The sequence below is a fragment of the Apium graveolens genome, chromosome 7, assembly GCF_009905375.1.
Source record: "Apium graveolens cultivar Ventura chromosome 7, ASM990537v1, whole genome shotgun sequence".
NCBI lineage: Eukaryota > Viridiplantae > Streptophyta > Magnoliopsida > Apiales > Apiaceae > Apium > Apium graveolens.
Genome location: NC_133653.1, coordinates 141,262,746 through 141,274,656, shown reverse-complemented (window position 1 = coordinate 141,274,656; position 11,911 = coordinate 141,262,746). Strand labels below are relative to the sequence as shown.

The following is an 11,911-nucleotide window of genomic DNA, read 5'->3' as shown; positions in this document are numbered from 1 at the left end:
CACGAACCAGCCAATTAATTTCCTTAAGAAATTAAGTAAAATAATTAAAAAAGTTTAAATCAAACACGCGTATACAGCAACAGGCAACAACCAGAGAAACATCACGCCACCAACACGCGCCACACGCGTGTGCGGCAGTGACAGAGTCACCGGAAACTGGAAAGGGGCGGCAACAACAAAAACAAAGCAGGAGAATAACACAACATATATAAATATATATATATATACACCAAGCAAATATACACGAAACTGTATCCAGAAAAGAAACGAGCCGGAAGCAACAAAAGCGGACGAAATCAAAAGTCCGGCGACAGACTTACCGCAACAGGAACGAAATCAGGAAAAGAGAAAGGGAAGAGAGGTGAGGGAGTGAGAGAGAGGTGAGAGCTGCGCGAGAAAGAGAGATCGATTGAGAGAGACGCGAGAGAGAGAGTAAGATCGAGAAGAGAGAGATAAGAGAGCTGGAGAGATTAACTCAGGAAAAGATAAACATGATCATATATATATATATATATCTGTTGTTATCTCTATTTTTTATTCAATGACACCGAATACTAATTTTTAACGTTACATTTGGCGTGTGCAAACATATCAGAATAAATCCAAACTAGTCTTAAATTTCCCGTAATATTTAGAAATTAATAAAATAAAATTTTTAATTTTTTTAAATTCATTTCTGAAATGCACATAAGGCCCAAATCATATTTTTTCTTAATTTTCTCTTAAATTGATCTCTAATTCAACAAATTTAGATTTTGAAATCTTATTTATCCATCATTGAATAGCTTTAATATAATTTTAAATATATAATAATTATAAATTTATAATAAAAATGATAAAATAATTAGAAAGAAGTAGTGGATGAAAGAATCCTAGTTTAACAATTGTTTAGGATTTTGTGTAGTTTAGTAGGTGTATAATATTATTTATTCATTTTAATATATTTTTTTAATAATCAAAATAAAAAATAACGGTTGAACCAAATTATACTGATTCCGGTTATCATAGTTTAGTATAAATTCTATTATCTTATAACTTTAAAATATTAATACAACATAATTGTGACATATCAATATAAAATTAATATGATGGTTTGTGGGGTAAAAATTTCACATAAATCTTTGTTTTATGATCAAAGAAGTTCAAATTAAAAGGAATGATAAAAATAAAGTTATATTTAATTTTCAAACACACGCTCATTTTATGGATATTAAAAACTCGGATTGCGGTTATGATGATATAAAATTTTGATATGGACCTTTAAATCGAACCGGACCAGTTATAATAGTGCAAGACCAGAAATCTAGGATCGTACGGAACATAACTGTATAGTCCCGATCCTTAAAATAAAATAAAAATCAGTTTTTGGTACGATCTAAGACCCGAAAAGATCCGGTCCAGGACCTGAATTTTTGTATATAATTATTTAACTTTACTTAATGTCTAAAATGTCACATATAAAAATTAAACATGTACATATGTCATGTTTTAATGATCTAAATTAATTAATAATAAATTAATATAATAAAATAGATTGACATTACATTTTAAATTACTAAGCTTTGTACATCATATAATAAGATATGTACATAATTTTAAATTTGTATTGTTGTACGAAATAATATTTTTTTATGTATTTAAGAAAAATAAAAAATTAGTTGATCCAGTCCATACTGTCTTGATTCAATCCGAATTTTCCGTTCCGGTCCGATTTTAAGACCGGATATAACCAGTCCAGTCCTTAGTACTTAATTTTGAAAAAAATCTAATATTCGATCCGTTCCGATCCGATTTTAGACATATGTGCAGCCCTAATGTTTAAATTAGAGAAAAGAAAAATCAATTAAATAAAGTAAAACGGAACTTTTATGTGTTACCAAAATATTTCTTGCCTATCTTATGTTCCTTCGTAGTATTAATGGGTATAAAAATCCATATTTTATAAATAAATATAAATTTTGAATGATAAAATAATGAAATATAAAAATGTGATAATAGAATCTGATTCCTAATCCCGAATCCCGAAACCGAACCATTGACGTGTTGTCTAATTATCATTCTCTTTTTAGTTGTCACATTTAAGTAAATATTGTGTGTTCTGTCCTTTTTTAGTTTTCACATGTGATATGTGTGTAGTCTAATTGTTCAAATTTTGACCGAAATTTGTTAAAATTTTATAACTAAACAAAATTAAAAAATTATATAATTGAAAATTGCATTATCTATTTTAATATTAATTTTTCAGTTTTTTATATAATATACGAATAATTTTTTGAAATAGATATAAGATTAATTTTTAATTTTAATTAAAAAATGATGAAATTGAGCGGTAAAAAAGGAGTATTATTTTGATGGGCATATGAGTGGTCACGTAATAAAGTGGGTGAAATTTTTGGGGAGTGGTGAGGGATAATCCAGACCGTCCATTTGAAAATGGCGGGAGATGGGGGTTGAGAATATAGAAAGAGTGTTTGTATTAGTATTTGGCCTCCAAAGGAAGTTTAGGTTTAGGTAGAGCAAGAAAGAAGAGAGAGAGAGAGATGGCGCCCAAGAAACGCAGCAACGATGAGAAGGCGGCAGGTGTTGCTAGTACAAGAGTGACCAGAAGCAGCAGCAGCAAAGCTAAAACAAGTGCAAGTGGCCCTCCCCCTCCTTCTCCTCCTGCCAAGAAAAAGGCTAAAACACACGTTCTCAATAAGCCTCCCAAACCAATGCCCTCTAAACTTCCTTCTAAGACTGTTATCATCGAGCGTTGGTAATTCCCCCCCCCCCTTTCTCTCTTTTACCCCCTTGTCTTACATTTCTCTTCTCTTTCTTTCTTTTTTTGCTTTTGCTATGTTCATTGCTTTTAAACTTATTCTTTATTACCCTCTAGTCTTTACTTATCAATTTATAAACCCACATTTTCTAATTATTCTTTGACTAATTTATAAACCCACATTTTCTAATTGTTCTTTGACTAATTTATTCCCCCCCCCTTTTTGTTCTTTCATTCATGCTGTAAATGTAAATGGAATTACCTATAAGAACCTGCGTGCATTCTTTTGTTAAACACAATTTACTCTGGACCAATTCATTTTTATATAACAAAATCAAATTTTATCTGTTTCATAAGTACCACTGTTGTAACGGCTGAGAGGTTTGATTGGTAAAAGTCTCATGCTTTATCTGTTTCATTTTATTTGATTCAATTTATTAGTTGCAAGGAGTATTGCTCTCCCTATTTATGATTACTTATATACTTTCTCTCTTTTGCCTTTAGCACACAATGCAATCAATTCAAGATGAGGGCTACCAAAGTCAAGGATGCCTTAGAAAATGGCATCCCAGGGATCAACGTGCTTGTGAATCCGGAAAAGGTATCCATCACCATATACTTTCAATGAAATTCCTTGTACTATTAGTGCCGCCTCCAACTCTGTTGCTAACTTCTAGCAATAGGCCTCCGTATATAAGTGTTTTAAAGTGATTACCTATAATAATAATAGTAATAATAAAATTAATAATTTACTCAAAAAGTATTTTTTGAAATTTCATTTTTGTTTTGAGAAACTAAATCACTAATTAAGGTAAAGCCTGCTTCTCTGACTGTTTTTTTACTTTCAAAGTGAAGGTCATTGTATGTGTCATTTTGTCTTGTTGGTTTAGATTTTGTATGCTCCCTTGACAAATATTGATTTTATATATATTGGACAGATATAATGTATTGAACTAAAATCAAGTGTATTTATTGTCTTAAATTATTGGTAAGTGACTAGATATCACTTAGATATGATCAGACCCTCTGGCAAATGTCATAATTTCTTTTAGATTAGTTATAATGCAATTATTTGTGACTTCTAAGCAACTTGAGTAATTAATGTTATCATGTACATATGTTATATAATTATTTTAGATTGTTGAGTGTTTTATTGTTTTAATATCCTTTTTTTTTCTTCATAAATATACACTTCTTTCTTCATTGCAGCCGAGAAGGGGATGTTTTGAGGTGCGTGAAGAAGGCGGAGAGATATTCATTAGTCTTCTGGTAAAATTCTTATAGACTATCAAATCATGCCTTTTGTTACTCATTTATTGTAATGAATTATGAATCCATGGTTTAATACATATATTAGTTACTAGTATAACATCAACTATGTCAGAAACTAACTCGGGTGCCTCAAAAGCGAAACTAAAATTGTAGCGTATTATGTGTGTTGAAAGCCTGAAACATTCAACTAGATCATATATCTAGAATAGCATGCGTTGAGAGATCTTGCCTGAGAGAGTGGTAGCAAAAGTGGTGATGATAGCAGACATTTTTGTCTCCACTGACACTTGAACCCTTGACTTCATGTTAAAAGTATCTACTAGGCTACAACAGCGGTCGCCTTTTATAGAGTTAATATTTTCTTCCTCCTTTTGTTGACGAGTTACTGGTCATTTTATCTAGTTTGGGTTTATGTTATCATTTTGGAATCTGGTGAAAAGCATCGCATTGCAGCTAAGCATGTCTAACAGGGTGGATGTGTAAAAACATGTTATGAAGTATATGATTACCCACCTTCTGTTTCTATGATCATGCACATTCAACGAAAAACATCACGTCTTTGTCTAGTTGATGGTTAGCATATTTATTATGTTAGAAGTAGTGCATTGCAGCTGAGGATTGCTACTAGGGTAGATATGTAGAAATGTATTAGGAAGTTCATAATACTCACCTTCTGCTCCAATAAATATGCACACAGCTTTCAAGTTGACCGATTCAACCAAAAACATCACTTCTTTGTCTAGTCGAAGGTTACACATAGCATATCTATTGTTTATATATATTAGTACCACTTAAAGTTCCAACAGAATATTTCATCAATGCCAAGTGGGAGTTTGAATGGATTAATTCGTTCACGAATACATCTCTTGTAATTGTAATATATGTAAGAGTGGGGTATATCACTGACAAATCAGTGCATGCATCTGTAGATGTATGTCATATTTACTGAACTAAGTAAATTTATGTGATCTTTTTTGTCCTTTATTTCCTGCTCTTAACTTATAACTGCATGGATTTGTGTTTTTACTGCTTACTTTTAAGTACTTAAATAAAGCACGTATTTCGACCATAGGCCAGTAGAACCCTGGATTGCTTTATCCTTTGGTTTTAAGTAGTAAAATGGGATTGGTCTGGAACGAATGATAAAATTAGTCACATATTAGTCACCCACTACATTTGGGAAAGTTTATTACTAAGAACTCCTCGTTTTATTTACTCCATATAGTTGACACCCTTGTGCATTTTTTGGCTTCTTTCTTATTGATATACGGTAAATTACTATTGGTGTTTAATTGTTCTGTTTGAGGTAGATTGGTTGTGGAGAACAAAAGAAACCAAACAGTTTCTTTTGTTTTTTTGCTACTTAGAAGTTTCTTTTGTTTTTTTGCTACTTAAAATTAATATTTAGACTCCCATTTCATGCTTTGTAGAACTTTAAAGTACAAATATTCATTGTCTTAATGGACAAAAATCACCAATTTACTTAAATCTGCAGATTGGTTTATCTAATTTAGTGGATTTTCATCGACAATCTCACAATTGTTTACCTTCATATATATTTATTTACTGATGTTTGTCATGTTTTGCCAACATGTTGATGACCAAAAAATCTTTGACTAATACATCCATGCCTGAACTTCGTACAACAACATTCTTTACTGTATGTTTATTGTTTGTGCCATTTCAATGTACTTGTAATGAACTTTTTGCATGGCAAGCTAACAAAAAAGGAATTGGATGCCTACTATTGCAGGATATGAAGAGGCCTTTTCAACCAATGAGGGCACTTGACATGGACCAGGTCATATCTGACATTCTTGACAAGCTGAAGTAAGGAATGCCAGTGATTTGAAAATTCGTTTTTGTATCAATGCAGTGAAAATGGACTAAACCAACTTGGTAGTCATCTAACGATTTCCTAGATAAACTAGTTATTAGCTTCATGTGGTTTTAGCATGGTAGTTCAGCAACTATGTTCCTTATCTTTGCTTCCTAATTTCCTTCTGAACTTCCTTAAATGTTCTCAGTTGTGTTCTTTTCAAACATGTCTATAAATTTGTGTCATCATCTTTGTGCTAATCCTGCAGCCCCCATTGCCTTTTAGGTTTACTGGCTTATTTGTTAATATTTTAAAATTTAAAAATGCCACAACCGCCTCTTGTGTCAAAACTTGAAACTTAACCTGGAAATGAAAACAATTAATCAAGCAGCATCAAGCATCTCTTAAAGATTAGAATTCTGTAATCTTACAGAATCAGAGCAAGAGTTAGTACAACAAATCAAATTTTCCAAAAATATTCATCCTCAATAATTTTCTAAAGTAGAATCATCTACCCCATTCACGTTCATCCAAAATAGAAAAAACCTAAAAAAATTAAAGGGTTTGTTCTGCGTCATTTAAGAAATCTTTCAAGTTTAAGGTGCCTTGATTTAAATGGTAATTCTCTGTTAAGCATTGATGATAGGGTATATGGGGTGGTTATCAAAGCTTTCTTTGTTGGAACACTTAGATCTCTCCGGTGTAGGTCTTTCTGGCGCCAACAATTTGTTTCCGGCGGCCCATCAGCATGCTTCCTAGTTAAATTTCAGTACTTCGTGATGAGCAACTTCCACCTGCCTCAAAATGTCGAATTCATATCCCACTTTTTGTAAATCTAGCATCTCTTGTTTTACTTGATCTTAGTTACAACTATCTCAATTCTTCTTTTCCTTAATGGGTTTTAAACAACAGTAACATTGAAAATCTTACACTTGGTCCTAACCAATCTAATGGCCAAATTCCTAATTCCATTAGAAATATGACATCTCTCACTAATCTTATTCTCAGCTATAATAACTTTCAAGGATTATCCTAGAAACTTTAGGGGCTTTGACATCTCTCACTAATCTTGATATTTCACACACTAATTTTCAAGGTTGTATTCCTGACCAGATGGGAAATTTGACATCACTTTCTACACTTGATCTTTTTTTCAATGATTTCCAAGGCTTGATTCCTCGATCTATTGGAAATTTCAAGTCACTTTTGAGGCTTGATCTTTCCTCTAATAGACTAAATTATTCAATTCCCTGCGAGATGGGCAATCCCACACAACTTACACACCTTTATTCACAAACAAATGAATTGAGTGGTTGTCTCCCGGAAACATTTTGTTTTGCCAACCGCAGAAGTTAGAAATATTGTACATTTTTATTAATCAACTGAGTGGAAGCATTCCTAAATGCATTGGAGAACTATCAAATATAGAACAGTTGTTTCTTTTGGATCATTTTGTTAACCTCATGAAGCTGGCTAACTTGTATATTTCTTCACGGTCTAACTTAGTGTTGAATGTTAGTTCGAAATGGGTTCCTCTATTTCAGCTCAGATAATATATATATATATATATATATATATATATATATATATATATATATATATATACCTGCAGTCCTTGAAAGTGTGGCCCAAATTTCCCTGCTGGCTCCAAACACATAGACAGGTCGATTATTTTTCATATCAGATTTCATTCCAGCTGTTTGGTCTGTGAGTGTGTTCTTATCTCGGGTCAAATCTATTGATTTATCTGACAATGGCATCAATTTCAAACGGCTGTCATCAGTTTCAGCAGCTCCAAATGGCCTTGAATACATTAGCGCACTATCAAATGACCGCTTGTCCGGTAAATTTCCTGTTTTTTTATGCAATACGCAAGTCCTTGTCGACTTTAATTTTCTCAAAACAACAAGTTTTCAGGAGAGCTCCCTCGGGTATCTGTTTTCCATTGATCTGTCAGACAACAATATAGGAGGAGAGATTCCAGAAGAGTTCATGGATGTTAGTGGTTTATTGAATTTAGATTTATCACGGAAAATACCCACCGGAAATTAACCTCAGACCCTTGAAGATCCCTCCATCTATGCTGGCAACAATCATCTGTGGTTTTACACTGGAATGCACATGGTCTCTTTGCTGGCCTTTTGGGATTCTACACTTCTTTGTGTTTGGAGATGTACTTACTTTCACTTTGTCGAACAAGTCTTTCACAAGATGGTCATTTCCAACGGAATTTCCATTACTGAAAGGTGCCACGAATAAACTTGGATGTACGTACGTAATTTATCTTCTTTGGGTTTCCTAATGGTCTTAGTTTCAATTGATTAGTGGTCATGGTCATGGTCATGGTCATGGTCATGGTCATGTTTTGGATCACTTGTATGGCTACCAGTTTTGACCTCGCCCTTCTAGCGCTTTTTGGGATTGTGAGAATAGAATACCATTTTTGAATCTTCTAACCAACTGAGCTGAATACATTGGAGCCTGAAGATGTTACTGTTAGCTGGTTATGGGTTTTTTTTTATATATAAAATAAACTATCTATTTTCATCTATTATAAGAACATGTGTTATTTTAAGGCCGGAATTTGCTGCCTCCTTATTTTGTTGTAAGGTTACAGTGACAAGTGACTACAGTTGGAGCGTATAGATCTCTTCTACAGATTCTTAGCAAATCTGGTTCCAGAGAGCATGTTCGAAAGCATCATTCAGGAGCTATATTGATTCTTGAGCGAAGAAGAGTGAAGAGGGAGAAGCAACTAGGTCGTGTCTTGCACGTGCTATAATGCTAGTTAAAGTATTATGTTCAAGGAATTTGCAACAAATTGTAGAAAATGTGCATGTGAATATAAATCACTAAATCTTAGTCTCAGTAAAGACATGCAGCGCCCTGATCAACAAACACAAAGTAGTGTTTCCATGAGAAATATAATTTATTCTTGGAAAACAGTAAGAAATAGAGTCATTGCAGAAGCATACATATATGATGACTTCTGACTGTTTCAGTCTATAGATTATTAGATGAATAGCATTTTCAACTAAGAAGTAGTTATTAGCCAAAGGAAACAAGTTGTAATGCAAACAAATGAATCAAGGAATGGTGCGCTGGTAGAGGGGCAAAGCATTCAGAGCTTTACGTTCAGCCTTTTCCCGGAGTACCTTCAAGAACACAGGCCAAGAAGCAACTTAGTAACTTTCTGACACCGCGTTTAGCATATCAATCATCACACCATATTTAAAATATAATTCAATAATTTTAATTTAACAAAAATACTAATATAAACCGTATTTCAAGTTTAAGAACTTACAACAACCATCACCTCTTGAATATAACTTCTAAATGGTGTCTGCATTGCCTGTGAATGAATTGGAGGAAATGATAGTTGTAAAAATCCAACTTCTCCATTAATAATCTGTTGTAAAGACTCTAAACCAAAGAACAATTTGAAAACAACATTTTACCATTACTAAATATAATATCATGATCCTGAGTTAGATGTTAAGCTAAACATATATTGTGAAGATTAAGACACTAATTAAATTTGATCTTCATTTGAAGAGCAGTACGAAAGCAAACTAAGAATTTCTGAAACAATGAGAGAGTCAATAAAAAAGGAACAGTACCTGCATCTCCTTAGAGAGATAAGAATGCTTCATACTGAGGTCCATGCAACGCTTAAGACGCTGGTTTCGAGCTTCAACAACCTCTTCCGGAAGTCGATCCAAAGCTTCCTTGACGTCCAAAGAAAACAGAGGATCGTACAAATCATCGTATCGCAAACCTATATTCAAACACAAACATAAACATACAATATGCACACATTATCATAATTAATCAAAAACCCTTTACAAACACAAAAGGACATATAGTAAACACATTCGCATTCAAGATTTAAATAATAGTGAATGAAATGTAAAATGGCTATCTAGGGTTCGACTCTCCATGATCATGACTGTGGGATAATGTGTTATCATTCTCGGGGTTTAGTCTAGGCGCGCCCTTGATATAACAAAAAAAAAAAAGAGAGAGGAAGGAATTGAAATGTTGTGATAAAATGCTAACCCAAAGGACGGATGCTACGATCCACAGCAGCCTTGTGTATTTTTGCAAGCGGATTTTTAACCGGATTGCCCAACCATTTCAGCATTTTTCTTCTCTTCTTTGTTACGTTTATGGAGATATGTAAATTATTGATGCTTGTCTATGTAAGTCCAGGATTGTGATATGATATGATGAGGCTCATTTGTTGTAGGTATGTACACTGAGAGCGGCTTCATTTCCGTTGGCTCAGTAACCGAGGCAACAAAGCACACATTAATATAGATTGTTTTTTTTTATTAGTTTCAACTAGTTTAAATGCCATGTTATGCACGGATGTACAGTGTTTTTTTTAATATTATATTTTAAAAATAAAAATAAATTTAATTCTTAAAATTGTTTATTAAATTGTTTTAGTTTTATTTTTTTAAATAATATTACTTCATGATAATTATATTAATAAACGTATATATTCATAGTTTTTTTAAACAGTTAAATCTATATAAGATAAATAGCCTTGTTACTGGTGAAAAATAGTATTATTATAGCGATTTTATAGTTTTTTAGAGTAGAAATACAATATATCTCCATAATTTTGGAACCTTAACAAAAATATTATTTTAGAGATATTATTACTTAATCTATAAACTATAAGAGTTATTTGAATAGGACAATGATACTGATTGAACGATATACTTTTATTGATCATTTTATGTGTGTTTAATAATAATAATATTAATAATAATAATAATAATAATTATTATTATTATTATTATGTTTAGTTAAAAGTTCATTTTTGGTTTATATCAATAAGATACGAATTATGTTTAATATGATATTATTTTAATTTATTCCATATCAGTGGTTTAGATTACTTTTTTTAGCCCAAGGCTCATTACTACCACCAAATTTAACTAATTATTTTTAGTTTAATTTTAGTTTTTTATGTCTGAATCAATAGGATAATTTTGTTTTAGCACGGATAATTAGTATATATGATTTTGTTTTAGTTGGTCGAATTATAATTATAATTTTGTGTTATTTTGGATCAATTATATAATATTTTTTTATCTTAGATGACTAATCTATATTATTTTGTTTATTCTAGTTCAATATTATAGTTATTTTAGCCGTATCAGTAGTATTTATTATTTTGTCTTAACCCGATGCACATTATATCAACCAAATTCAACTAATTATATTTAGTTTGCTTAAAATAATTTAGTCCGAAATATCAATTAGAATAATATATAACTAAATACCGAAATATCAATTAGAATAATATATAACTAAATATGAATTAGAATTTATATTTGGTAGAAGAAATTGACTTTAATATTAATTAATAATGATATAGAGTTCGATATGAAATAGAATTTAAATTGGTAGAGGAAGTTGTTAGGTAATGAACTACACAGAGGGGGAATGTGTTTTAGTGTTTTTATGCTTTTTTTGAACTATTTTGATTTTTGAACAAAGTAAATCAAATCTTGCAATAAGATGTGTTATAACATAAATAAAACATGCAGTTATGAATAACACAGATCTTTCAAAACTCACTTAATTTTATATTAAAATTAAGAATGTTTTGCTACAAAATTTCTAGACTCTTTGTTTGTTAAAGAGCTTAGCTTCTATCTTGAGAGAATATAAGAGTTTCTGATCTAATTGTTACTCCTAACAAAGAACCAGTGTTAACTTTATATCACAGTTAACTTCTGGTCTACACAATGTATAATAAGATATGCCTTTTACTTTAGTAAACTGTCACTTGTCATTTCCATTTTAGGAAAAGTATATCTTCCATTTCTGGCTTAGCATATCTTTGCATACTGTGTTAACTTTGATCTTTCTTTGTCAGTTAATCTTCAGCCTTGATCTTGCACACTCTTCAAACTGCTTTTTGTAGACATGTCAATCCAACTGGTTGGATTGTTTGTTGATTGCTAATCTTGGATATTGAACTGATCTGCAATTTGTACTTTGAAATTTTACTTCGAGATCTCCAGTTAGGCATATAGAGCTCT

General features: G+C 31.8%; 2 protein-coding genes across 3 annotated transcripts; one reads left to right on the top strand and one right to left on the bottom strand.

Annotated features, from left to right (window-relative positions):
• The first annotated feature begins 2,489 nt into the window (after window positions 1-2,489).
• On the top strand, window positions 2,490-6,056 carry LOC141670676 (uncharacterized). Its single transcript, XM_074476626.1, has 4 exons — window positions 2,490-2,755; window positions 3,263-3,359; window positions 3,968-4,027; window positions 5,784-6,056. Exons 1-4 carry the CDS (start codon window positions 2,541-2,543, stop codon window positions 5,862-5,864), a joined length of 453 nt encoding a protein of 150 aa, XP_074332727.1. The 5' UTR covers window positions 2,490-2,540; the 3' UTR covers window positions 5,865-6,056.
• A 2,680-nt stretch (window positions 6,057-8,736) lies between these two features.
• Window positions 8,737-10,119, bottom strand: LOC141670677 (cytochrome b-c1 complex subunit 7-like). Of its 2 annotated transcripts, none has more exons than XM_074476627.1 (4): window positions 9,909-10,119; window positions 9,470-9,627; window positions 9,154-9,201; window positions 8,737-9,004 (listed from the first exon to the last, which is right to left on the bottom strand). In XM_074476627.1, the coding sequence occupies exons 1-4, from the start codon at window positions 9,991-9,993 to the stop codon at window positions 8,936-8,938; spliced, it is 360 nt and encodes a 119-aa protein (XP_074332728.1). In that variant the 5' UTR covers window positions 9,994-10,119; the 3' UTR covers window positions 8,737-8,935. The 2 variants fall into 2 exon arrangements, with proteins under 2 accessions (XP_074332728.1, XP_074332729.1); XM_074476628.1 differs by having other exon boundaries at window positions 9,166-9,201.
• Window positions 10,120-11,911: the final 1,792 nt, after the last annotated feature.

Bases quoted from the DNA above. Each gene is read 5' to 3' on its own strand.
- LOC141670677 (XM_074476627.1), bottom strand. From the start codon at position 9,993: ATGCTGAAATGGTTGGGCAATCCGGTTAAAAATCCGCTTGCAAAAATA. The intron at 9,628-9,908 runs GTTAGCATTTTA...GTTTGAATATAG, and splicing joins TCGTAGCATCCGTCCTTTGG to GTTTGCGATACGATGATTTG. The intron at 9,202-9,469 runs GTACTGTTCCTT...ATTCATTCACAG, and splicing joins ATCTCTCTAAGGAGATGCAG to GCAATGCAGACACCATTTAG.
- LOC141670676 (XM_074476626.1), top strand. From the start codon at position 2,541: ATGGCGCCCAAGAAACGCAGCAACGATGAGAAGGCGGCAGGTGTTGCT. The intron at 3,360-3,967 runs GTATCCATCACC...TCTTCATTGCAG, and splicing joins TGCTTGTGAATCCGGAAAAG to CCGAGAAGGGGATGTTTTGA. The intron at 4,028-5,783 runs GTAAAATTCTTA...CTACTATTGCAG, and splicing joins AGATATTCATTAGTCTTCTG to GATATGAAGAGGCCTTTTCA.